Source organism: Dama dama, chromosome 10 (assembly GCF_033118175.1).
Source record: "Dama dama isolate Ldn47 chromosome 10, ASM3311817v1, whole genome shotgun sequence".
Classification (NCBI taxonomy): domain Eukaryota; kingdom Metazoa; phylum Chordata; class Mammalia; order Artiodactyla; family Cervidae; genus Dama; species Dama dama.
Window position 1 is genome coordinate 22352695 of NC_083690.1, and position 27295 is coordinate 22379989.

General features: G+C 51.3%; 1 protein-coding gene across 7 annotated transcripts; it reads right to left on the reverse strand.

Moving 5' to 3' along the window:
* Positions 1 to 57: 57 nt before the first annotated feature.
* On the reverse strand, positions 58 to 23402 carry ERN2 (endoplasmic reticulum to nucleus signaling 2). Of its 7 annotated transcripts, XM_061153019.1 has the most exons (23): positions 23264 to 23402; positions 20852 to 20957; positions 20467 to 20500; positions 20171 to 20243; positions 15148 to 15220; positions 14936 to 15043; positions 14511 to 14612; positions 12958 to 13222; positions 10370 to 10448; positions 10130 to 10277; positions 9909 to 10030; positions 9068 to 9219; positions 8630 to 8795; positions 5804 to 5891; positions 3780 to 3864; positions 3462 to 3651; positions 3281 to 3380; positions 3006 to 3205; positions 1373 to 1520; positions 1156 to 1283; positions 512 to 635; positions 361 to 428; positions 58 to 270 (listed from the first exon to the last, which is right to left on the reverse strand). In XM_061153019.1, exons 1-23 carry the CDS (start codon positions 23345 to 23347, stop codon positions 58 to 60), a joined length of 2856 nt encoding a protein of 951 aa, XP_061009002.1. In that variant the 5' UTR covers positions 23348 to 23402. The 7 variants fall into 7 exon arrangements, with proteins under 7 accessions (XP_061009002.1, XP_061009001.1, XP_061009006.1 ...); XM_061153018.1 differs by having other exon boundaries at positions 3006 to 3380; XM_061153023.1 differs by lacking the exon at positions 5804 to 5891 and having other exon boundaries at positions 9064 to 9219.
* Between the last annotated feature and the right edge of the window lie 3893 nt (positions 23403 to 27295).

The following is a 27295-nucleotide window of genomic DNA, read 5'->3' on the forward strand; positions in this document are numbered from 1 at the left end:
CGTTGCTCCGGTGGCCCCAGCAGCCTGACCTCTGCTGGTATGTCGACCCGGGAAGGCTCAGCTCCCCGCTGCCCCCGGGCTCGGCCCCCCGACCCCTGTGGCTGGCGGATAGTAAGGCAGGAAGAGGCTCTCGGAGGCGCAGCTCCTCATGGCGCTGTGCGTGTGTAGCAGCAACCGCGGGAAGCGGTTGGTGAAGTACTGGACGAAGCTGTCAGGGACAGCGCCCAGCGTCTGCCGGACCTCCTCCGGGAGCTCCCTGTAGTGGTGCTTCTGGGGGGTCGGAGCAGAGAGCCGGGGCTCAGCCGGGCCAGGCCTCAGGCCTCCCCACCGGCAAGGCCCCTCCCGAGCCCCAGAACACACCTTGTTCCTCACAGCACGGAGCAGGTCTCGCACCGATGTCCCCTTGTACGACCGGAACCTTCTCAGATCTGTGGGCAGGGAAGGCATTGGCACAGCCGTCCCTGCTGGGGCGTCCCTTCGGCCTCCCGGGCCCCCCGAGTCTGGCCTCTACCTGTCTGCAGTGGCACCGAGATGTGCTTGTGCCAGTCACTCCGGACCACCTCGGAGCCGCCCGCCTCGAGCGCTGTCACCAGGGGCCCCTGCTCAGGCTCCTTCTCCAGCCAGTCGCTGACATCCTAGGACCCACAGAGCTTCTGAGCCTCCTGACCGGGGCTGGAGGCCACAGGCCAGGAGGGTCCAATGGCTGGGGGCGTGCAGCAGCCAGAGCTGCCCGGCTCAGGGTAAAGGATTGTTGCCTCCTGTTGAGTGGAGCTTCTCTGCTATGCAGGGGCTAATCCAACCTGTGACAGAGCTGCTGTTTTCCCCATTTTACAGACATGCAAACAGGCTCAGTGACTCAAGGTCACAGAAGTGGAATGCGCTGTCTGGGCATGGGAACAGCATGAGTGACAACTAGGGCTGAAAGGCATGGTGTATGTCCTCACACCAGGGGCAGCTGGGCCTGGAAAGCGGTGCTGAGGAGACCGTGCAGGGCCGCGAGGGCAGCGTGTGGGAGTCTAGGCTCTGTCTTGGTTTAGATCAAGGAGCTGGGCTGCCTGGAACACATAGATGAGTCTCCTTCCTGCAGCCAATCTGGCTTCCCTTGTTGCTCAGAACCCAAACTCCCTGCGGCCTCTCTCCAGATTTCCAACTGACCTGGAAGAACTGGAGCTGCTTGGCTCTGCTCCAGAAGAAGGGGTGGGCCAGCACCTGGCGAGCAGCGGGGCGAGCCTGCGGCAGGGGGCTGAGCATGGCCTCCACCAGGCTCCGGGCGACGACCTTGTCTGCAGGGGCGAGAGGGAGGAGTGGTTTCAAGCCCCGCCAGCCTCTGCCTTGCTTACCCTCCTCCTCTGCCAGCCCAGGTCCCCCTCACCGTGGGCCTCTTCCTCCAGGTGAGCCAGACGGGGAGCCCCCGCAAGGATGTTTGCCTGACGATAAAGACTCTCTCCGAAGGGGTGGCTGCCACCGGAAAGTACATAGTAGAACACACAGCCTGCAGAGAAGATGTCCACTGCGCTGGTCTGGGGGCCAGAGGGACAGAGATGAGGAGGAGGGCTCTGCTCCAGGAAGTCTGCCTGGCTGCACTCTGCCCGGGGCTGGGGCAGCAGCCCGGGATTTGGTTCAGGCTAGAACTCAAGGATGCTTCCCAAGAGGTATCTTCATGACCCTACATTCCCTCCCCTCTGCACTGGTGAAAGGGATGCGTGGTTTTCATCCAAAGTCTTTGCCCCCACTGAGCCTCTAGTTTAGGTTCTCCACGCGTTATTCCTCCAGGTCTGGTGGGTGATGCTGACACATTCGAGTGAAGCTGGCTGGGCGTGAGGCAATAAGGCAGCACTGGGGACTGTGATCTGGTACCAGCCCTGTCCATAGGTGGCCACTGGCAACTCAGCTGCAGCTGGTTGCCTACAGGGGACTTTCTAGGGTGGCAGAGCTTTTGATTTTGTGAAAGAATCCAGAAATCTAGACTTTTATGTGGAATTTCCCAGAAGTTAAAATGGTGGCTGCAAATTTAAAAATTTAAAACCCGCACAGGCTCCTAACATGAGCGCCCTGGTTCTTGGGCCTCCACGTTGCCACGTCTAGCTCTCAACTTCAGGAGTGGGGGCGACTCTGGTCTCTTTGTGTGTTACTCTCATCCATGCCTATGACTTCCCTCTGAACACTGACTCAAAAATCTATGATCCTGGGTCTCCAAGTGCCTCCGGGGGTCAGAAACTGCTCTATGACAGTTACATTAGCTCATGTGTGTGTGGGGGGGCTAAATCACTTCAGTCGTGTCCAACTCTTTGTGATGCTATGGACAGCAGCCTGTCAGGTTCCTCTGTCTGTGGGATTCTCCAGGCAAGACTACTGGAGTGAGTTACCAGTTCTTCCTCTAGGGGGTTCTTCCCAACCCAGGGATTGAACCTGCGTCTCTTAAGTCTCCAGCATTGGCAGGCAGGTTCTTTCCCACTAGCGCCACCTGGGAAAACCATTTGCTCATCTGATGCTCCCCCAAACCCTCCAATCTGGGTGGCTCTCCACTCTGGCTTCACAGTAAAGTCACTGGGGGTCAGTTACTGGGTATAGGGCCTGGGCACCTGAATTTTTTCAGGCTCCTCAATGACTACAGCACAGTAGAGATGAAAACCATTTTCTAGCTCAATGCTTCTCAACCTCGGGACTTGACATTTTGGACCAGATAATTCTCGGTCCTGTAGGACCGTCCTGTGCATTGGGTGTCTCACAAGCATCCCTGGCCTCTGCCCCCAGGTGGCAGCAGCAACTTCCCTTTCCCTGCCAAGTGGAATGACCCACAATGTCTCCAGACATTGCCCAGTGATGGCAAAAGTCTCCCCTGGTTGAGAACCACTGCCCTAGGGGAAAAAGGGAGGCGTTATCCCCACTTTACAGAAACAGGCTGGGAGGAGTCACTGAAGGCCACAGAGCGGGTGATCCAGAGCCCAGGCAGCAGAGACACTGGGCGGGGAGGCCTGCCTGCAGCCTGGGGCGGCAGGACTCACAGGGCTGTCCGGAGGCGGGACCTGCAGGAGCTCGGGCGCCATCCAGCCTTCTGTGCCCGGGATGCCCGAGCGGAGGCTGAAGCTGCAGCGGCCAGCGGGCAGCTTCTTGCAGAGGCCGAAGTCTGAGAGGACCACTCTGCCCAGGCCCTGGCTGTCGGGCCCCGCAATGAGGACGTTGCCCGGCTTCAGGTCACGGTGCACTGTGAGAGCAGAGCAGAGCTGAGAGCTGAGGGAGGCAGGCAGGGGCTCGGAGGGAGGCCGGGAGGCACCGGTACCTATGTGCAAGGAATGCAGGTGAGCCAGGCCCGCCATCAGCTGCTGCAGCGCCGTCCCGGGCTCCAGGCCCCAGCCGTCCGGCTCCGGGTGTTCCACGTACTGCGGAGCAGTGAGGGGCAGAGCGTCAGCCCGCAGCCCAGGACCCCCGGCCCCGCTCCCACCCCGGAGCGCAGGCCTCACCTCCCGCAGCGAGGCCCGGCAGAGTTCCAGGGCGATGTAGTGGAACTGGGGTCCCCGCTCGGTGCAGAAGTAGCGGAGCACGTTGGGGTGCCTGTCTGACTCCTGCAGCAGCTGCACCTCCCGCCGGACCAGGCTGAAGCACTCACGGAGGAGCCGCTTGACCGCCACCGCCCGCCCCTCAAACTGTCCCCTGGGTGGAGATCCAGAGGGCAGACGGAAAGGGAATCCTTAGGATCCACGCCCGCCTTGGGGGTTCTTTAGAGCGGGGCTCTCCAAGGGACAGTGGCCACCTCAGCCCAGCTCCTGGCTGCCACTCACCGGAAGACAAAAGTCCCACTGGCCCCGCGGCCCAGGACATCCTTGGGGTTGAAGGAGATCTTTCCCACCACGGTGAGCTGCTCGGCTGGGGGAGAGGAGCGGGGGCCTCAGGGGGACTCTGCCCACGGCCGCCACCCCGCCCAGTCCAGACCCGCCCCCCCAACCTTGGTCTTTCTCCGGCCTCCCGCTTCCATGCCCCGCCAGTGCCAGACAGGGTCCAGTGCCTCAGGCTACCGCTTACTCCAGGCAAGTGACCTAACCGTCGTGACCTGGTTTTCTCATCTATAAAGTGGGACTACGTCAAGGATCCTGCATAATATTACTGTGAGGATTAATGGAAAAAAGTGTGGGGACGAGGTCTACTCTGCTGTCCTCTTTCATCATTTTCCCTCTTCTGGCATTTTCTGCCCAGGTTTCTTTCCTTTCCCCACCTCCATCAGTTACTAATATATAAACCCTTTCGACTGAAGTATTAGATTCAAATAGGAAAGTGAATTTTGGCAGCCAGAAGCATGATGAAGGTGAAGGCTGTGGCAGAAAAGACTGTCCTGGGTGGGGATCGAGGGGGGCGGGGAGCGGTGGGCATGTGGATGCTGAACTGTCTAGAATTAGTTCCAGGGCAGCAGGGAGCCCCCAGAAGGCCTTGGCTTCCTGTTACGAAGGGTGGGGTTGGATTTTCCTGGTGGTCCAGCGGTTAAGAATCCGCCTGCCTAGTGCAGGGGAGGCGGGTTTGATCCCTGGTTTGGGAAGATTCCACATGCCCCAGGACAAGTAAGCTCATGCTCTGCAACTACTGAGCCCATACACCTAGAGCTTGTGCTCTGCAAGAAGAGAAGCCACAGCAATGAGAAGCCCGTGCACCGCAACTAGAGAGGTAGCCCCCTGCTTGCAGCAACTAGAGGAAGGCCTCAGAAGCAATGAAGACCCAGCACAGCCAAAAATAATCTCTTTTTTTAAAAGGGGTGGATGGGATTGGCTCAGGTGAGTGGAGGAATTGGGCAGTTACTGCTCTTCCTCTTGGGTCACCTGGGAGAGACCCCTCACAATGACCCAGGCATGGGACAGGCTCCTGCTCAGCTCCAGGGGGCCCCATGCACATAGCTAAGTGTATCTGGTGCCCCTAGAGTTGTGTGCCCTTCCGTGGCCCTGAGAACACTCTCCCTAGGAAGAGCTGCCAGCTTTAGTCTCTCTAATCAGCTCTAGGAAAAGCAAAGAAAATCAGCATCAGGGATCTGTGAGCAAAGTATTAAGTATTAAGCTCAGCACTGCTCTAGGTTATTTGCTTAAACACTCTCTGCTGATGAGATGCAAGCAGTAAGTGAAATGTGTATACCCTGGACTCTCAGGAGTGTGGTCCTGAGGCTTGCTGGAAGCACATCACACACCAGTAAGCTGGGCCTGTCTCTCCGGCAGCTCAGAAAGCAGGGGCAGCGTTGTCGGAAAGCCTGTTTGAACAAACCCTGCTCAGCTGGCTCCAGCTGAGGGTCCCTGAGCTCTTCCGGCTCCTCTTTTGTACCACTCTGTACCACTCGCTTGGTTCTGGTTTCCTGTCTTTTTGCATGTCTGCCCCCCCTGCCTGGGTGCCCTCCACGTGAGGTGAACACTCACTACGTGCTTTCTGGGTTAGATTCAGAACTAACTCTAGATTCAGGAGGACCCTCAGTGTTGGGAGGGAAGCCAGACTTCCGGCCATGAAGTTCTTGAATGCAGAAATAATGAATCAGGAGGCTCAGTCTGCACACACATTTCCACCATCATTTGCTCAGCCTTCTGTATCATGATAATGGAGAAGCAACAAACACAGAAGTTCTAAAGGAATCAAAAGTCGTCACATGGTGGGGAAGTGATGTATGGTCAGAATCGCCTCTGAGATCCCCAGCAATATGAGATGCACTGTGTTGCTTCTTTTACACGGGTTGGGAAACCATTCAAGCCGGTTACCTACTTCATGGGCATTGCCAAAATTCAAACAGAGATACCATCCCAAAGTTGACCTGCTTTTGAGTTCCCGAGCTGCTACTTACTGGCTTTGTGAGTCTGGGGTGGGAGTGTCATGAACCTTTCTGCCTTCAATTTCCTCTTCCATAAAATCAGCATAATGATAGTATCCACCTTATAAATATGAGTTCATACATGCACAATATTTACAACAGGGCCCAGTATACAGTAAGTGCTATATAAATGTTAGCCCTAAGTTTTAGCTGGTTCAGGCTTGATTGTGCCCACTTGCTGCTGAATGTACCATGTAGCTAGTAGTCCTAGAGGACACTCTGCCAAGCACGTGTAGATGCGTTTGTAGAGGTTACATGAGAGTGGGGCAGAACTCCACTGCCAATTTTGTGAACCATGAAAAGGTCCTGAGGAACATTCCTTTCCCTGCACCAAGAGGAGGACCAAGGATTCCAAAGTCAGAGTTCCTGACATAGAGGTCCTGAGAACACATTAGGGGCTGCCACAGGTGTAGAGGGCTTTTTTGGAGAGTGGTTCTCGAAGCTTTCCTGCCATCTGCCACATGTGTTTATTTGACTCTCCCTGAATGAAAGATTTCAATACACTGGACTCCAAATCGCTGCATATTGGATGGGCAAGTCCCAGCCATTAACTCCGTCTGTCCCTCACACCTGCTCAGCACATATTCACTCTGCATATATTTATTGAGTTGAGAGCGCTGTTTAAGAATCTCTGGTGGCCAGTGTCAGTCACTAACTCAACAGGTAATTCCTGGGTCAAGCTCTGGGTCCAGATTGCAGCAGCAAGCAAGGCAGGCTCAGCCCGAGCACCCGTTCTCCGGTTTGCCACAGGCCCCACCACTCCCTATTCTCTCTCCCATGTGACTGCTTCGCTTCTTTGCTTTATTCACCTGACCCACCTGTGAGCATGAGTGCGCAACCCTCCTTTCAGCTTCCAGAATGTGCACCCGGCTTTCTCGCATCTCTGAACCTTCACCTGTGCTCTTGGGGCCACCTGGAAGGCTCCTGCTCCACTCCGCCCTGTTCACCTGGGTAATTCCTTCTTCTCTTTGGGATCACAGCCTAGACTTCACTTTGAGGACACTTCCCATGTCCCCTCATCGGAGCTCCATGACCCTCCTCTATGTTCCTACAGCTCCCTGAATCCTCCCATCCCCATCACAGCATTCATCACGGCACTTAATAATTACCAGTCTTTTCCATGCTTTCCTAGAAGTTATGAAAAAACCAAAGGAAAGCTTACTAAAACTTTAAAGAAAGTAAAGAAATAGAAAGGTTTCTTTTAAAGTGCAGAGGGAACTCAATACTATATAGAGATTGTTACCACTGAGTTTTGTCACAAAATGACCACGCTCTAGCTGGGGATTTTATTTCCTTGGATTCTTGTCCTGAAGCACTGATATTACTTTGATTGTTTTCTCACAGTGAGTAAAGAAGTTTAGGTATTTCATGTAACAGGGGGGCCTGGATGAACCAGGGTTGGAATTCAACCTCCTGTTTTCTCTTCCTCTGTGGGTTAGTGGTATCTACAGACCCACGAGGGGACTGAGGTGATGTCTGGGGGAAGGAATTCCATCCCGTCAGTAACTGGGTCTAGTAGACCGTGGTGGTGAGGGACAACTTCGGGATGATGGGGGGAGGAACAGCAAGGTTTTTTGACAAGAACCAACTGGAACGACGTGGAGTCTGGGTCCTCTGGGGAAAGACTCGGCTTGAGTCAGGAGGTCCAAGGAGGAGTGTTTCAGGGTGCAATGGGGTGAGTGTTATGTGGAACCACCCAGAGCCAGTAAGGTGACCGGAACTGCAACCTTCAGGGCTCAGGCAACTCTGCAGTGGGGGGCTTTCTACAGGAGCTGACCCCCAGGAAGGAAGCTGCTTTCCTCTCAGCACTGGGTGGGGGAGGGGTGGCGAACACAGGGGCAACTTTGGAAGCAGCATGGGAGCATCCCACCAAATGTGGGGCGGACTTCAGGCTGAGTTAGCGATGCAGCAGAGTAGCTCCAAGGTAGGAGGCAGCAGCTTGAGCAGTGCCAAAGAAGCAGGAAAGTAGCCTGAACTGACCAATAAAAGCACACGGAAGTTCCCCTGGGGCATCCCACAGATTCCAGAGGAAGCTTGAAAGGGCTTCTTTATAGGATGAAATTGAGAGAAGAGAGGAAAAATGTTTAAAAAATAAAAAGCCCTAAAGAGAAAAGGAACCAAAGGGTACCTAGGTAATTTACTATTATTATTATTATTATTACTATTACCAAATATGACATTATTTTAACACATATTAATAACATCAGCTTGGCAAGATTTAATAATTGTGGTGATGGTAAACCTGTCATATGAGGTGATGTAATGGAGTAGGTGTTATCATTCCCACTTGACAGATGAGAAACCTGAAGCTCAGAGGAGTCAAGCAATTTATCAAAATTAACAGTTAGTGGACTTAGATCTATACCAGTTCTATCTGTATCCAGGGTCCCTGAACATAATGACAACAGTAAAAATGATGGCAAACATTTCTAGAGGGCTCTACACAGCAGGCACTATTCAGAGTTATCTCCTATTAACTCATTTAGGATTGGCTTCCCTGGTGGCTTCGTGGTAAAGAATCCACCTGCCAAGGCAGGAGACGTGGGTTGGATCCCTGGTCGGAAAGACCCCCTGGAGAAGGAAATGGGCAACCCACTCTGGCATTGTTGCCTGGGGAATCCCATGGACAGAGGAGCCTGGTGGGCTACAATCCAAGGGGTCACAAAAGAGTCGATACAACCTGGCAACTGAACAACAGCAGTCCCACTATAGGGCCTTCCAATAATCTGATTTTAGAGCTAAACCTGCTTCTCTCTTTTCTGTCCCTGATGCTGTCCTTTCTTGTTCACGTGAGCTCACCTTCAGGGTCTTCCAGTGGCTGGCCTTGCTCTGGGGGACTCTGAAGCCTCTTCTGGCTCTGAAGGGTGGCGTTGGAGGGCTGGGGCTGAGTATCCTGAGAGATGTGAGAAGGGCCTGCAGGTGCCAGGGGGGCCTGGTGCTGCTGCTTCTCTGCCAACTGCTGCTGCTGCTGAAACATGGGGACCTATGAAGGCTCGGCTCTCCCTGGCCAGGCCTACCCCATGATGGGCCCAGAGGCTGTGCCTGAGATGGCCGGTCCCTGGAGCATTGGCATAAAGAGCACAGTATCGAGGGCCCTGGGAGCTGCTAAGAGGAAGGCAGGGGACGGAACTGGACCTGGGTGAGGGAGAAACCCGCTAAGTGGTCTTGGAGAGGAGCAGAGTTCCTCTAGGAAGACCGTAAGATGTACCTGAGGTCAGAGGTGATGGGCTTACCTGCCTCATTAGGAAGAGAATCCATCCTCCCAGGAGGAGAGCAGTGAGACTGGCTGCCAGCAGGTCTTGGGGTCCCAGGCCTGGATACAGCTCTGAGGTTTTCTTTTCAGGATGTAGCTCCAGGTTCGGAGTTTCCTCCCGGCTCAGGCTCAGGAGCTGAGGACCAAGGGGCTTTCACTCTCAGCAACCTCTCCTGCTATGGAACCCCTAACCCGTCTTCATCACGTAGTACAGGGCTGGGCTTAGCTTGAAGGGGTGGAGAGTGAGTGGGCTACATGATGGTAAGCCTGGCACTCTCCATGGTGCCCGGAAATCATGGTGCCCCAGGAGACCTGGGGTGTCACTAAAAAACCCTGATACTCTTGGGACTTCACCAAAAAATACAAATATCTACCTCCAGAGATTCTGAATTCAGTGAGGTTGGAGTGGGCTCCTAGGTGATTCTGATGAGCAAGCAGATTTGAGAATTATGTCATTTTGAGAAGAGAGCATGCCTGTTCCTTCTAACCTTGAACTACTGGTGACTCTTGTCCAGTCCTCTCCCAGGAGGGCATACTTTTATAGCTTTTCCATTTTCATTTTCTCACTTGATAAATCTTTTGCCACCTCTAAACTGAAGAATAAAGAAAACCATGACCCATGTTTCACAATTTAGATAGCCAGTACCTTTTTGACACTTGGAACACTTTTTCTGGCAATAACAACAAAAGAAGTGTTTCTTCTGAGAAATTGTGAGGTCAGTTGACCCACCTCAAATGTTATGCCTAGAAGCCTAAGGAAAAGGTGCAAGGGCTGCCCACGCCTGTGGCATCTCCCCACAGGCCCTCTGCCCATCAAGCACTGACCTCCAAGAAGAGAGTTGGAGCCTGGATGCTTTCTGAGGGTCTGGCCCCAGAAGCCCCACTCCCTGGGGCGGGATGGACTCTCAGCATGGTGGTGTGCAGAAGCGGGGGTGGCTCGTGGTGTCCTAAGGGGCAGGGACAGGGTCAGCGGGCTGGAGGTGACCTCAGCCTAGCTCAGAAGCTGGGTTCACAGGTCCTTTCAGTCTGGGTGGAAGGGGTCTCACCAATGAGAAGCCACTGGCTCGGGAGGGCCACGCTGCCTGAGGGGTATCTCACAGCAGTGCTCGGTGAGCCCTCTCGCTCTCCTGAGACTTGCAGTGTCACCTCCTCTGTGGTGGGGCCATCGGTGGGGGCCAGGGTCAGTCCACGAGGCTGTGGCAGAAGATGGGGAGTCATGAGTGGTGGCGGGGGGCTTCTCTCCTGCTTCATCCCCTCTTTCCAGCCCCTCAGAGGCCCCTTCTCACCACTAGGGCCACCCCAGTGTGAACCAGTGCCTTAGAGACATAGAAGCCAGCTTCATCCTTTCCCACATAGAGCGTCATCCTAGTTGGGGGAGAGGAAAGGGGAGAAGGATGAGTGATGGTGGTGGGCGGTTTCAGTCCCATAGTACTGGTGTCTTTATATTGTCCCCGCCCACACTTACTCTGGCCTGGGTCACATGACTTGCACTGGCCAATGAGATGATACCAAATGAGACAATCAGAGGCTTGAGAAATGTTTGTGCATTGGGGCTTGCCTTCTCATGGGGTTCTTTGGAACCCCCAGGCTACCACAAGAGGAAAACCAGGTTACTGTGTGGGGGTATGAGAGACCTTATTTGATACCCCATAGGCCAAATAGTCCATTAACTATGAGATAGGTGAGTGAAGTCATTCTAGATTGTCCAGGCTCAGCCAAGCCGCCGGCTGGCTGCTCAGACCAGACCACTCAGCTGACCCACAGAATCTTAAAAAATAAGGACTGTTCATTCTGAAACCCTAAATTTTGGGAGTGATTGGTTATATAGCAAAAGCTAACGATACAAATTCTATAGTCGTTGCTTCTAAATCTATTTCTAGCCCAGACCTCTTCTAGGAGCTCAGTTTTCTAAATCTGAACTCATCACCTCATTCCTTACCTGCTTCTCTTCCTCCTCCCCTCTTCTTCCTTCTATTCCTCCTCCTCCCCTAATTCCTCCTCCAGTGTGCCCTACCTTTGAAAACAACAGCACTCATGTGCTTCTAAAACCTAAGGGTAATTGGTGACTCCTTGCTCACAATCATCAAACTTTCTAATCACCAAATACAGTCTTTTCCTCTTAATATCTGTTCAGTTCAGTTCAGTCACTCAGTTGTGTCTGACTATTTGTGACCCCACGAATTGCAGCATGCCAGGCCTCCCTGTCCATCACCAACTACCGGAGTTTACTCAAACTCATGTCCATCGAGTCGGTGATGCCATCCAGCCATCTCATCCTCTGTCGTCACCTTCTCCTCCTGCCCCCAATCCCTCCCAGCATCAGGGTCTTTTCCAATGAGTCAACTCTTTGCATAAGATGGCCAAAGTACTGGAGTTTCAGCTTCAGCATCAGTCCTTCCAATGAACACCCAGGACTGATCTCCTTTAGGATGGACTGGTTGGATCTCCTTGCAATCCAAGGGACTCTCAAGAGTCTTCTCCAACACCACAGTTCAAAATCATCAATTTTTCAGCATTCAGCTTTCTTCACCATCCAACTCTCACATCCATACATGACCACTGGAAAAACCATAGCCTTGACTGTTAGCCTCCACTTATTTCCATCTCCAGTGTTTCTGTCCTAGTCCAGAGTGTCTTCATCTTTTGCCTGAACTAATGCAATGTTCTGTGCCTGCTTCCTCCCCACAAGACTAAGACACTCTTTACACTATAGCCAGTTATCTTTCTGAAATGAAAATATGATCAAATCACTTCTTTATCTAAAATATTCCAATGGTTTCTCCTTAACATTACCCTAAACCCTTCAAATGATCTGATAAGATCCCTGTTTAACAGCATCAGACCTTATTCTCTGCTCCAGAGCTGTGCCCCAGCCTTGTTTTGCTAACTGACTCTGTTTCCTGGTTGCCATGATCCGTCTCTTGTTTTCTCTTCACCCTTTTGGTTTCAACTTGTATGTCCCTTCCTCTAGGAAACTTTCTATGATTGCCTCCTGCCCCCAGTCTTGATTTAGGTGCCCTTTTATACATTCCCATGATACACTATACTCCTCTTATCTCATCCCTTGTCATACCATATCATGATTACCTCTTTACATACCCGTCTCTTGCACTAGATTCTGAGATTTCTGTAGGTCGGAACACTGGCTATATTACTGTACTCCCAGAGTCTAGCAAGTGATTGCTATGTAGCAAGTGCTCAATTAATATTTGGAGAACCAACTGAATGAATGGATAATCCCTGGTTTTCCCAGTCTGCCTCCTGGCTCCCCAAGATGGGGACACTAAGGTATTCAGTGTTACAAGGAAGGGTCATTTTTAAGGTTTTTAAAAATCAATAAACACATGTGCCTTTGTGCTTAGTCTCTTCCTGTGTGTTCAACTCTTTGCAAACCTATAGACTGTAGCCCACCAGACCCCTCTGCCCATGGGAATCTCCAGGAAAGAATACTGGAGTGTGTCGCTATGCCCTCCTCCAGGGGATCTTCCCAACCCAGGGATGGAACTCGCATCTCCCGCATCTCCTGCATTGCAGGCAAATTCTTTACCACTGAGCCACCGGGAAAGCCCCAATAAACACATAGTACCTACCAATCAGAACAGATGCCAGCTGAAGCACTGGGGTGGAGATATGGAGGCCCTTCCCTGGCCAGATTTTACCATATCAGTCACTGAACGGTGAGGCTATCCAGGGGTCCTGGGAGCACACGGTGGGCATGCAGAGCACTGCTTATTTACCAAACTGTTTGAAATATTGTGATCCTTGGTTCAGCTGTACTGTTGTATCATGGTTGGACATCACACCTGCCCATTGGACCTGGGCTACACCTGGGCTTCCAGAAGCTCCTCCCCAGCCCCCAGACATGGGTACTTACAGCAGCTGGGTGTCTAAGGCGGAGAAGTGAGTGGCTGTGTCCTGGGGGCCTGAGGCTGGCAGTCGGATGTGGCCCCAGCGGAGGGCGAGGAAGTGCAGGGTGTCTCGAGCCAGTGTGAGGTGGGGCAGCTGGCGCAGGTTCTCTTGGTGCCATGTGTAGATGCCCACCACGGGGACGCCCAAGTCCTGCGTCCATAGCACCGCCCCGCTTCCTGGGTCCACGGTCAGCAGCAGGCCCATCCCACAGGATGCCAGGTAGCTCATGTCTGCCAGGAAAGATGGTTGCAGAGATGTGGTCAGGGTGTCCTGCCCTGAGGCACTTTGGAGCATCTTGGGGTGGGGAAGCTGCTTTGAGGGCAGGCTGTCCGCAGGGCCCCTCACGTGTGTGGTTGGGAGAGATCACCTGCAGGGTTACCAGGACATGGGACGTTCACTGGGTCGCTTTGATCAGGCTCAACGGGACAGTTGTGTAAGATGTAGGGGTGAGCTGGAGTCATCCAAAGGAACTCAGGTGTGTGAATCAGTCCTTGTCACTTAGGATGTGGGGGAGTCAGTCATGGTCTGGCTGTTGGTCAGTCAGGGTGGTCTGGACACATGTGGCTAACATGGGAGTCATTTAATGTGAAGGGGGCTCAGTTAGGGGCCTTGTGGGTGTCAGCTGTGATGTGTCAGGGTCGCCTGTGTGAGTTCTCAGATGGAATGGTGGAGTCAGGGTCTGAGAGTGGCCTAGGGCACCTTCGGGGTCATTCAGGCATTTAGGAAGGGCAGTTACTATTACTTTTTTAAACACAACATGATTATATTTTAATACACAACCAAAATACCGAATACCAGAGTAAATTGATGACAATAAAATACAGTGTTTCATTTGCACTGCATGACAAATGGTTGACACCCTTAGCCATAAATGAGTTCTTAGAAACCAGTAACAAAGATATTGATATACTAAGGGAAATGAAGAAAAAATAACCCCAAAAAACAGAAGGAAATGAAATAACACCAGTGACTACTATGGATTAAGCATATATGAAGATGACTGAGCTGAACAATAACAAAAGTAAAGGAATTTCTTTGTAATATTATATTCCAAAATTAAAAATCTACCCTTTTGTACAGTTTTGGGAAGCATACCCACACATGGAAGGGCAGTCATTGTATCAAGGCAGGGTGGTGACTCTGGGGACGGTCACTCAGGGTCATCTCTCAGGCATCCATCAACACTGGAGGTCAGTTGGGATACACGGGGACTGCTCAGGTGTGTGGGGGTTGCTTGGGGTCACTTGGGGTCTGGGGAGCACCCGGGGTGACCTGGCTGGGCTCACGGGACATGTGAAAGAGTCAGGATGCTAAGAGCTTCTCAGGGTACCGGAGGGTCAGGCTGCGTGTTGAGTGGGTGACTTAGGCTGTCCATCAAGGGGGCATCACTCAGTATGTGGGGTCCCCCAGGGGGTCAGATGGGCCTGAATGTGGTGGGGCTTGGTCGTGGATGCCACTCAAGGTTCCTTGAGTTGGGGACCTTGCTCTAAAGTGGGGCCAGGGCAGGGGGACACTCACATTTACCAGGCGAGCCATCCACGGGGGGTGCGGAGTAGCGGCGGAAGGTGGTGTTCCAGCGCAGGGCCGGGGTCCTGGGGTCGTGCATGGTGACCGTGTACTCTGGGGACACCCAGAAGCAGGGTTGCCAGGAATGCCCATGTGACACTCCTCCACCCCCACCCGGGGGACATCATTCTGTGGAGGCACGGGCTTCCTGAGCACCCAGCCTGGAGGCCAGACTCTGTGAGCATCACTGCAGCCGAAATCAGGTCTGTTTCGTTACTGCCGTGCCCCTGGCTCCTTGTTCAGTGCTCAGTGATGTGTTTGTCGACTGGCAGAGTGATTGACTGGCCCGAACTCAGCGTGGAGAGCAATTGCCAGGCCTGGGCAGAGCCAAAGCGGGGGCTTTCCAGAGCTTGGGGAGCAGCTGGGGTCTGACTCACGCGTCCGGCCGATGTAGAGGCGGGGGGTAGAGGGTCGCTCTGTGGTCAGCGTCATCTGCGTCTTCCCTGACTCAGGGTCCACCACAAACCAGGCATCCTGCTTCCGGCCTGTGGAGGTGGGAAGGGTGCCCGCTCTCTAGGTGAGCCGGAGAGGGCGTGCAGCCTGTCCGCGCTGTGCCCCGCTGGCCCAACGGGACTGGAGGGGTGCTTACCCGTGTAGAAGACGCCATCAGAGCTGCGACACGGGGAGGCGTGAACCAGCTCAGGGATGGTGAAGGGCAGCCTCTGGGGAGCGGGAGGAGCAGAGAAACACACGTAACCTATTTTCTGGGCACAACGATGATCATATCCATTTCCCGAGAGGCTGAGTAACTTGGCTAATGTCACACAGCTGTAGGTAGCAGAGTCAGCTTCCAGAACCCGCACACTTAACCACTCTGCTACATGATCTCCGAAGGAGCTGCAGAAAATCCCACCCCCAGCACCAAGATGCCACCTGATCACGCGCTCCTGAACTAATAACCTCAGAAACACTTGCTGAGACTTGAAAATTTCAATGGCCATGACGGCCTCAGAGATGCTGGAAAACTGTGCCAGATTAAGTGACACCCAGGAGACATGGCTGGCTTCCCTGGTGGCTCAGAGGGTAGAGAATCTGCCTGCAATGCAGGAGACCCGGGTTTGATCGCTGGGTCAGGAAGATACCCCGGAGAAGGGCATGGCAACCCACTTCAATATTCTTGCCTGGGAAATCCCATGGACAGAAGAGCTGGTGGGCTACAGTCCATGGGGTTGCAAAGAGTCAGACACGACTTAGCCACTGACACTTTCACTTTCAAGAGACATGAGGACCAGATGCAAGGGGTGGTCTTGGTTCAAGTTCTGGGCTGAAAACAATAAAGCACACCACTGGGACACTTGACAAAATTAATACGGGACTTCTCTGGCAGTCCAGTGGTTAAGAATCCACCTGCCAATGCAGAGATATGGGTTTGATCCCTGGTCTGGGAAGATCCCACATGCTCCACAGTAGCTAAGCCCGTGCCCTGTAACAGCTGAGCCTGAGTGCTCTGGAGCCTGTGAGATGCAGCCAGAGAGTAGCCCCACTTGCCACACAGCCAAAAACAAATAATTAAGTAAGTAAAGTCTTTTAAAAATGAAAAATTAATATGGACTGTGGGTTAGATAACATTATTGCATCAATGTTAAATCTCCTGATTTTGATAATTTACACTCAGGTTGTGTAGGAGAAAGTCCTTGTTTAGGAATACACAATGATGCTTTAGGAATAAAGGGGCAGAATGTCTGCAACTCTTTCTCAAAGAGTTCAGAAAAAGAAATTTTATATATACACATGTAATAGTATCTATTTATATCTATAAACTATATATCTATAGTATTATCTATCTATATCTATCTATTAAGATAGAATAATATGAATTTTATATATATGAAAGTGAAAGTCACTCAGTCGTGTCCGACTTTTGCGAACCCATGGATAGTCCATGGACTTCTCCAGGCCAGCATACTGGAGTGGGTAGCCTTTCCCTTCTCCAGGGGATCTTCCCAACCCAGGGATCGAACCCAGGTCTCCCGCATTGCAGGCAGATTCTTTACTAGCTGGGCCACAAGGGAAGCCCAAGAATACAGGAGTGGGTAGCCTGTCCTTTCTCCAGCTGGTCTTCCTGACCCAGAAATCAAACCAGGATCTGCATTGCAGGCAGATTCTTTACCAACTGAGCTACCAGGGAAGCCCTTTATATATGTGTATATATATATATACACATAATATTATCTATCTATATCTATCTACTAAGAGAGAATAATACAGTGAAAGTGATAAGACATTAAAAAAATTGATGCGGCTGGGTAAAGGGAATAAAGAATTGCTCTGTACTATCCTTGCATGTTTTCCTTAGGTTTGAAATTATATCAAAGTGAAAAAAGTCCCCAAACTCCACATACAGAGCTCTTAGAAGACAGTGCCCCAGGCACAAACATGGACTGAGTCAGGACGGACGACAAAAGAAGGCAATACACCTATAGTCGGCGTGTAAGATTAGTGCTGTGATGGAAGAGCACGGAAGCTGAGGGGACCTGATGCAGGTGTGAGGGACGGAAGGACTGGAGGAAGACGTTCAGTAGTTCATTCATTCATTCAGTCATTTCACCTATTACTAGCTGGATGCTGGGGCCCAAGTGCCTATCTGTACAGAGTTACATTTCTGGTGTGTGTGATAATAAACAAACAAAAACACATAAACGACAATACCAGGGAGTGGTAACTGTTATTAAAACAAACTCAGAAAACTAGGATAGAGGGTGATTAGAGACGCTGTTTCACATAGCAAGGTTAGAGAGTGAGAACTCCAGCCAAGCGAGTAGTGAGGTTCAGGAGCACGTGGAGGGCAGAGGGACAGAATGCTGAGACCACCGGCAGGGCCACCTACCAGCGAGCCCAAGTGGCAAGTTTGAGGAACAGCCGGTGCACTGGGAGTGGGGATGGAGAAGGGCAGACGGAAGTGGAGGCAAGCAGGAGGCAAGATCATAGGTTGGGAAGGAGTTTGTATTTTAGATTGGGCTTAGGGGGATGAATAGGAACCAGCTTGGGGAGGGGGAGCACGTTTCACAAATAGTCTGGTTCTCCTTCTGGGCTCCTGATGAGATTACCTGTCTTTTGCTGCTTAAAGTGGGCACAGCCATGAAACCCACTTTAGCCAAAGGGAGGGCGCAGAAGAAACCATGTCACTTTCCACTCTCTTCGGTGTGGGAGAAGCTTGGGTTGAGACGGAGCATCTGACAGCTTGGGTCTGCAGGAGACCATAGTGGACAGAGCCCCCGAGGACCCACATGGGTCACACGGTGTGAGCAAGAGAGCAAGCCCTGTGGATCCACGAGGATGTGTGTGCTGTGACTACAGCGAGCGGGAACCCAGGCAGTCTGGAACACTTTGGGGAAAATCTGGGTGAAGCCCCAGAGCTGGCATATTCAATAAATTAATCAGTGTGAGTGTGTGCACGTGTGTGTGCACCTAGGTGCCCGTGGGTGAGTGAAGAGGCTGCAGGAGTGAGCTGGCTCTGATGTGCTTGGTCAGGGCGACTGGACTTTATCCTAGAGGCATGGGGAGTGATGTCACCGACAGCCACACCTGCCCCATAAGACCCGATGGTGGACCCGGAGCTGAATGAACAGGAGGTCTGCTCTCTGCCTCTCTCCCGGGAGACATACGGTGTGGATTCCATCAATGGGCGCCCTGTGCTCTGGCTTCCAGTGGGGCGGGGATCAGGGAAGGGGCAGGGACAGGGAGAGGGTTCCCTGGGCTCCTCTCCCAGAGTCATCGTGGGCTGGCTGTGCCTCTCCCCCAAAGGTCTCCTGTCACGTGGTCCTCTCCCCAAACCCCTCCCAGCTCCAGGTAGTGACAACTGCTTCCCCCATCGGCTTACAGCTGATAAATAGCACCCCACGGTACGGGCCATAGGACTCGGCACCCTGCCTTCTGGTCTCCTACCCTCGGCCCCCTGGGTAGCTTAGCTGGTAAAGAATCCGCTTGCAATGCAGGAGATGCTGGTTCAATTTTTAGGTCGGGAAATTCCCCTGGAGAAGGGGTAGGCTACCCACTCCAGATTCTTGGACTTCTCTGGTGGCTCAGAAGGTAAAGAATCCGCCTGCTATGAGGGAGACCTGGGTTCTATCTCTGGGTTGGGAAGATCCCCTGGAAGAGGGCATGGCAACCCACTCCAGTACTATTTGGGCAAACTTCGAGAGATGTTTCGGAGAGATGGTGAGGGACAGAGAGGCCTGGCATGCTGCAGTCCATGGGGTCTCAAAGAGTCAGATATGACTAAACAACAACAACAGGCCCATCTTTGTAAGTAACCCCATTAATAAAACATCCTTAAGCTCTCCAGTAGGAGTGTGCTGTCTGTTTGCTGGGGCCTGCCTGTAGGACACACCATGGGCACACCAACATTTCTTATCAATTCAGTTTCCTAATCACAGAGTAAGCCCGTCCTGGCAGGCCTCCCATGCCACAGTCAGAGCTCTGACACTTCCGGCCTCTGCGCTTGGCCATGTGACCAGCTTTGGCTGATGAGACATTAGCGAATGTGATACAGGCGGCCTCCCTATCCAGGGGTTCCGAACCCACAGATTCAACCAACTGCAGATTGAAAATATTTTTTTGGGGAAAAAAAAAAGCTGCAGAAAGTTCCAAAAAGCAAAACTTGACTTTGCTACACACTTGGCAACTACTTACATGACATTTACATTGTATTAGGTCTTATAAGTAATCTAAGATGGTTTAAAGTATATGGGAGGATACCTTTAGGTTATATGCAAATACTGTGCCGTTTTACATAAAGGATTTGAGCACCCTCTGATTTTGGTGATGGGAGCTTGACCTGGAACTGATCCTCTGTGGATACCAAGGGATAAGAGAATAAGCAAAGCCTGAAAACTGCTCAGGCCCTGGCCTTGCCCCCTCCTGCTGCTTCCGATTCCCTTGCTGATACCATGTAAACAAGTCCAGGCTTGTCTGCTTAAAGAAGAGAGACCCCTGGCCCAGTGGCCCCTGTCAAAAGCCAGCCAACTACCAACCAGCTTTCAGAAAAAGAGCCAGCTGACCGACAGCTGACCACAGATGCTTGAGCAAGACCACCCGGCTGAGTCCAGCCTAAGTTGTCATCCCATGAAATTGTGAGTTAAATAAATTGTCTGCATTTGAAGTTTGAGTTTTGGGGTGATGTGTTATTTAGCAAAAGGTAACTGATACACGGGTTCTCCAGCAGTAAACAATCCACTGGCCAATGCAGGAGATGCAGGTTCGACCCCTGGGTAGGGAGGATACCCTGGAGGAGGGCTTGGCAACCCACTCCAGTATTCTTGTCTGGAGAAACCCAAGGACAGAGGAGCCTGGTGGGCTGCAGTCCATGGTGTTGCAAAGAGTAGGACATGACAGCAACTAAACAATAACTAATACATAGGTTTCCCCTAAAAACCCTCAGAGCCCCTGGAGAAGCTCCTGGCACTCTCAGAGACTGGAGAGTCAGCCTGCTCTACAGATACAGCCAGTCACCCCCGTCCCCAACATCGCTAGGCCCCCCCAGACAGCCTTGCCCTAGGGCTCTCAGACTTCATCCTCCGCAGGACACTCAGATTCTGGCCCGACAGCCCCCTCAGTGCCCTGGCTAACAGAAGCCCTGACCCTCGCCCATCCAAGCACTGTGCGAAACACACCATTAATCCTTGTTGTTTCTGGGTCCCTAGGATGTACAGGCTGCCATCGGCTGGGTCTGAGAGAAAAACTGTCCTGTGGGGCAGAGGAACAGGGGAAGGTTGGTGCACGCCGCCTGATTCCAAGAGGGCCCCTTCCCTCCAACTTCCCTGCCAGTAGGAGCCCACCCCCCACAGGAGGCACCGCAGAGCTCCAGACCCAAATCTCTTCCCTTCCTTCCAGTCCACCTGCCCCTCCAGGCAACCCTGCTTCCCCATCTCCCAGCTGTCCCTGCCTTGAGAGAGCCCAATCCACTTACTCTGTGACGTACATTGGCCCCTGGATGATGGGATCTGCAGGGACAAGGACATGACCGTGAGCAGTCCCCTCCAGACTCTCCATTGAAAGGCATACCTCACATTGATGCTTACCGTGTGCCGGACATCAAGCAAGCATTTTGTCATGAGCATAATGCAATACCTCTCCTGTAGGTAGGGTCGTCACCCTTGGCCCCATTTTACAGGTGAGGACACAAGGTGAGGCTCAGAGAGGCGAAGTGACTTTTCCAAGGCCACACAGCCTGGGTAAGTGGTAACGCTGCCTGAAGACACCTGCATATTGGATTCTAGACCCCATGTTCTTATCCTGAAGTGACCTCCCCAAGCTCGAGGTCCAAGGAGTGAGATGTGACAGCCCTTCTTTACCATCTTTCAGGGTCCACTTCAAGTCTCCTGTCTGCTTGCTCAGTGCATGGAGACTTCCATCCAGGGTGGACACAAACAGGAGGTTCTCTGGAGTGAAGCTCTGAACCTGCAGTGGAAACAAAGCCACCTCCTCTGAGAGGCCTGGGACCACCCTAGCCTTTGTTCCAGGCAGGGACTCGCTGTCCCCCAGAGGGAAACAGAAAGAAGGTTGGATGATTAGGAAACTTCCTGGCTCCACCCGCTGATCTCCAAGACCCTAGAGAGGGGTGACAGTGGGAGTTGGGGGCCTGGCTCCTTTACAAAAGGACATCAGTGACTCTTATAGCCTCCCTAAGAGACTGATGCTTTTATTAAAAATTTTATTTGGCTGAGCTGGATTTTAGTTGCAGCATGAGAGTTTCCCTGGTGGCTCAGACAGAAGAGAATCTGCCTACAATGCAGGAGACTCAGACTCAGTCCCTGGGTCAGGAGGATCTCCTGGAGGAGGAAATGGCAACCCACTCTAGTATTCTTGCCTGGAGAATTCCATAGACAGAGGAGCCTGGAGGATTATAGTCCATGGGGTCACAAAGAGTTGGACATGAGGGACTAACATGTTCACTTTCACTGGAGGGCTCTTGGTTTGGCACGCAGGATCTAGTTCTCTGATCAGGGATCGAACCCTGGGCCCCTGCATTGGGAGCACAGAGTCGTCAGCACTGGACCACCACAGAAGTCCAGAAGTGGTGCTATTATTCTTACCACTGTATAGGTGAAGGAGACTAAGGCTCAAAAAGGTTAGGTAATTAGCCTAAAGCCACACAGATAAACGGCAGGACTGGGACTTGAACCACTGTCTCTCTGGTTCCAGCCCCTGGTCCCTTTCTCCTTTGCTTCACTGTCTGCCTCTCTGGGGATGACCCATTCTGCCCGCCCGTCCCCCCTCCCTACCAAACCGGCCCAGCTACTTTTGGTGCCAGCCTCCAGGGGGCCCCCTGGACCAAGGCTGGGGGTGGCCACGGCAGGGAGGCTGGCCCCCGCTGGGCTAACTCACCTGCTCCAGCCCTTCCTTGAGCAAACAGGGTGGAGCTGAGCTCCCAGCAGGAACTCTAACATCCGGGTGGCCCCGCCGCACCTCTGCAAAGGCCACATCCTGCCCCCCGGACCCTCAGGATTGGGGACAAGCCAATGGTTTTGGAGTCAGGAAGCTGCCTCTGAGCCCTCTCTTTTTCCTCCCTGTTTTGTGATCTGCCACACGGCAGGAGGGAGACTGTCCTGGGCAAGAAGCTGCGGACTGAGTCCACAGTCGAGTTTTGTTTGATCATCAGTGGGTTTAAAATTTTGTCTATAGTTAGCTACCAGTTTCTAACAACTGGAAAGATTTCACTTAAAAAGTGAAAAAGTCAAGATTTGACTTGAAAAGTCAAGATTTCTAATTTTTGTCGTTTTTAGCTTTTTTTCTCTGTCTTTTTTTTCCTGGAAACACCCAATCTGGCCACACTATGCTCACATTTTTTTCCTGGAAACAACCAATCTGGCCACACTATGCTCACCCACCCACATGGGGTGGGTCCCAAGCTGGAAGTGGCCCTGGGGTAGCATGAGCAGTTGCCTTTGTGTGTGTGTGTGTGTGTGTGTGTGTGTGTGTGTGTGTGTGTGTGTATGAATCGCTCAGTGGTGTCTGACTCTTTGCAATTCCATGAACCCATGTAGCCGGCCAGGATCCTCTATCCATGGAATTCTCCCAGCAAAAAGACCAGAGTGGGCTGCCATTCCCTTTTCCAGGGGATCTTCCGAACCCAGGGATCACACCTGGGTCTCCCAGGTTGCAGGCAGATTCTTTACCGTCTGAGCCATTTGGGCACTGTTGCCTCTGGAAGCCCAGTAACTGTTCTGGGGGTTATAGGTTAGATTCGGGGATTGTAGTCCTGGCTTTTCCCTCTCACTGCATTTCTGTAAGACTGGACTTTTCCGCTCTGGGCACTGTCGAACCAGATTCCCATAGGTCCAGCTTACTTATCCCCGAAGTTGTAAATTCGGGGTCCACTCACTGGTAATGGGAGCGCTGCGATCCGCCTGAACTTGTCTGTAAAAATGGGTGTGTGGGTGCACGTCTCCACAGGGGACCTTTAAAGTTCCAAGGAAGCCGGGTTCCAGAAGTTTTAAGAGGCCCGGCAGGAAAGCGAGGGCCCGCACCCTCGGGCTGTTTCCTGGACCCACACCCCCACGCCGCAGGAGGGATGGGGTGCTGGGTCTCCTCTGCAGCTCGTGGGGCAACTGGCAACTCCCCCAACTCCCCTCCTCCGGCCAGGGGCTGACTTGGAGCCACCCGGACCCGGGGGAGGGCGAGACGCCCCCTGTGGTCCCGCCGCACCCCCGGACGGCTGCGCTCCCAACCCGAGCTTGGAGGCTCCGCGGCCGCCCGCTTCTCACCTGGGGCCTGAGCGTCCCGAGGAGCGCCGCGAGCTGAAGCAGGAGCGGGGGCCACGGGCCGGACCCCCGGGCCGCGCTCGCCATAGCCCGCGTAGACGGCGGCCGCACGGCTGGCCCGGTCCCTCGGTGCCTCCGGGGAACCTCCCGGCCCGCCCGCCCGGAGGAGACTCCGCCCCAGGCTGGGCCAGCTGGGCGCTCGGGGCCGGGGCGCAACCTCAGCGGCTGTTCCCCTCCTTCCCCTGCCCTTCCCATCGCACTCACACCCGCGTCCCCCGGACACCCCGCGAGGGATGGCTCCGAGCTTTCCTGGGAAAGGCATTTTCCCCACGGAGGCCCTTAAGGAGAATTGCCCACCCGCCAAGTATTGTACTAAGTGCTTTTACATCCGTCGTTAACTCACTGACTCTTCACGGCACTTCCAAGGTAAAAACTGAGGCTGCGAACTGGGATTCGAACTCAGACGTCTGACCTCAGAGCTTGTGCGGTTTGTTACTATGCTAGTGGCCTCTACTGACAGATGATGAAATACAGATCAATTACTCGTTCAATAAATATTTATTACGTTAAATTAATTAAATTAAATATGTAATCTCAGCCTGGGAAGCAGGAAAGATAAAGTCCCTGTTTTCACAATACTTACAGATTTCTAAGCGTTAGATGGGCCTCCCTGTTGACTCAGGAGTAAGGAATCCACCTGCAATACAGGAGATGTGGGTTGGATCCCTGGGTCGAAAAGATCCCCTGGAAAAGGAAATGGCAACCCACTCCAATATTCTTGCCTGGGAAATCCCATGGAAATCCCTCACTGCCTTCTCATATAGTTTCCCCATCCCCAGCACTGGAGCAAGAATTCCTGTCTCTGGCTTTGTTTTTAAAAAACCTACCAGATCTAAGACATCCTCTAACCATCAATATGGTTAGCTTTGGAAAACCCGACTGCCTCATGGTGCAAAACTTCTTTTAGAAATAAGTACATCATGAAGCTTTTGGTTCACTTGGTTACTCCCTCATGCTTAGCTGGTCCAGGACTCCCAAATCAGCATAATAAACTTAACGTCATAACAAAAGTGACTGTTTGTCATTCTAGAAACCAACCCAAGCTACAAGCAGTGAGTGAGCCTGCCTTTATGCTTTATATTTTGTACTCTGTACATCAGTTTTAAAATGTTCATTGTGTTTCTTAATTATGCTTGGGTTCGTGGGACTTTCTCATGTGATAAACTTGATTTACATAGAACACAAACAAGTGAACTGGTTTAGGTAATTTGTGTATGTGATGGTATAAGTAACACATTCACCAAACTTAGCAAAATTGTGAAAAATATATGAATTAGAAAACTCATTCATGTTTTCACCTCTTGGAAGCACAGCATCTCTGTTAACATTCTGTTTCATTTCCCCCATTATTTTTTTCCCTGTGCCTATGTGTCTGGTGGGTACTGTGTTGAAATATTAACAGTGTTTTCCCCACCAGAGCTTCTTTTTCCCCTGACAGCCCTTCGCCTATGTGAATGAGGCTGTTCTGACTCTATTGCCTCAGAGAAGGGATAAGGAAGCAGAAAGAGAGAAAAAGAAGCTTCTTTTACCTTTTGAGTATTTTTGTAACTCGTGGCATGAACCTAGATTTAAGAGAATGAATAATGAGAGTAGAGCAGAGTCTCCAGACATGAAGAGGAAGGAGAAGCAAGGGATGAGAAGATGCTGCAGTCCCTGGGGAAGGGGGACCACTCTGTAGCCCTTCACTCAAGGACAAGCCCCCACGTAGACACGTGGGATCCAAGTGCAAGGGGATCTGGGTCTTAATTCCTGGATAGAAATGCTGCGTGCTGTGTCTGAGCAGAGGGGGCGCTAGGGAGGTTCCCACCGCCTAGTGTGATATGGAGGTGTGGGCTTGTGTGTGCTCAGTAGTGTCTGACTCTTTGTGACCCCATGGACTGTAGACTGCTAGGCTCCTCTGTCCATTGAATTTTCCAGGCAAGAATACTGGAGTGGGTTACCATTTCCTCCTCCAGGGGATCTTCCTGACCCAGGGATTGAACACGTGTCTCCTACGTCTCCTGCATTGGCAGGTGGATTCTTTACCACTGAACCACCTAGGAAGCCCGATATGGAGGTGGGGGGGGGGGAATTTTCTAAATGCCAGAGGGAGCAAGAGGGAGAGAGACAAAGAAGGAGGGGGAAGACTCTTCAGAAAGAAAAGACGGACAATGCAGCACAGACCAGTAAGGACAAGAGACAGGATGCAAGGAGACCGTGGCCATCTCAGGGGATGGCGGCTGGGACAGGGATTCAGTACCCTCTGCTTCCCAGCACTGTGTCAGCTCTATGGAATTTAAACCCATCCTGGAGAAAAGCTGGGAAAAGCCAGATGGAAATGAATTTCTTCCACCTGGAACAAAGGGAACATTCATTCACCACACCTCGGTTTGTGCTCTGCTTCTGGACACATACATAAACCAATAGTCTTTCTCCATTCTAGCAAAAGAATGGAGAAACAGGATTAGTAATGGGAAAAATATTCCAATCATGATAGCAGTAAGAAGGAAGTCCTTAGGAATAAATTTAACTAGAAAGGCACAGTACCTGTATGAAAACTGTAAAATCTTATGAAGGCAATAAAACAAAATGTAAATAAATAAAAAGATATGGCTGTATGGGAAGACTTAAAATGATTAAAATATCCATTTTCTAAATTAAATTGTAAGTATAATGAAATTCTATTATTGCTATATTAAATCTATTTCATGGTCTTTAAAACTGGACTAAAATAGAGATTATATATAAGAATAATGCCTGAGAATAGTCAAGAGAAGTGTGGCAATGAAGAGTAATGAGAAGGAGGCTTGTCTTACCAGATATCAGAAATTTTACATACTGTAAAACTAGAGTTATCAATATAATATCAACACTGCTGCTGCTGCTGCTGCTGCTAAGTCGCTTCAGCCGTGTCTGACTCTTCACGACCCCCTGGACTGCAGCCCACCAGGCTCCTTTGCCTATGGGATTTTCCGGGCAAGAGTGCTGGAGTGGGTTGCCATTGCCTTCTCCAAATATCAGCAAAGGAATTGACAAATACAAAAATATGTCAATGGGATCAAATAGAGAATCCAGAAATATATATCAGCATATGTGAGAATTTAATAAATGATAAAGATAATATTTTAATTCATTGGAAAATTTAATAAATGCCATGGCATAGTTATCCATCAGGAAGAGAGTAAATCTTTTTCACTCTTTTTTGAAAAATAGATTTTATTTTTTAGAGCAGTTTTAGGTTAATAGCAAAATTGAATAGAAAGTCCAGAGATTTCCCATATACCTCTTACACTTCAATTGTAAAGCTGTTCCCATTATTAACATCCCCCACTAAAATGGTAAAAGTGATAAACCTACACTGACCCATAATTATCACTCAAAGTCCACAGTTCAGAGTTGATGCTTATGTTATATATTCTATGAGCTTGGACAAATGGATAGTGATATGTGTCCACCGTTATAGTATATTTTCACTGCCCTAAAAGTCTTCTATGCTCCACCTATTCATTTCTCTCTCACCTCCCCACAATCCCTGGCAACTGCTGATATTTTTACTGTCTCCATAGTTTTGCTTTTTCCAGAATGTCATATAGTTGGAATCATACAGTATGTAGCATTTTCAGATAGACTTTTCTCACTTAATAATATGCATTTAAGTTTCCTTACATCTTCTCATGGTTTGATAGCTCATTTATTTTTAGGGTTGAATAACATTCTTTGTCTAGATATGCCGCAGTTTATTTGTCCACTTACCCACGGAAGGACATCTTGGTTGTTTGCAAGTCTTGGCAATTATGAATAAAGCTGCTGTAAAGATCTATGTGCAGGTTTTCAAGTGGATCTTGTCAACTTTCTACTGAAATACTTCATACTTAGAGAAAAGTGTGCAAGTCGTAGGTCATAAGGTTAACACATCTGTTAAACCCGTACACAGATCCAGAAACAGACTCTGACCAGTACACCACGAAGTTCCTTAAACCCCATTCTAAGACTAAC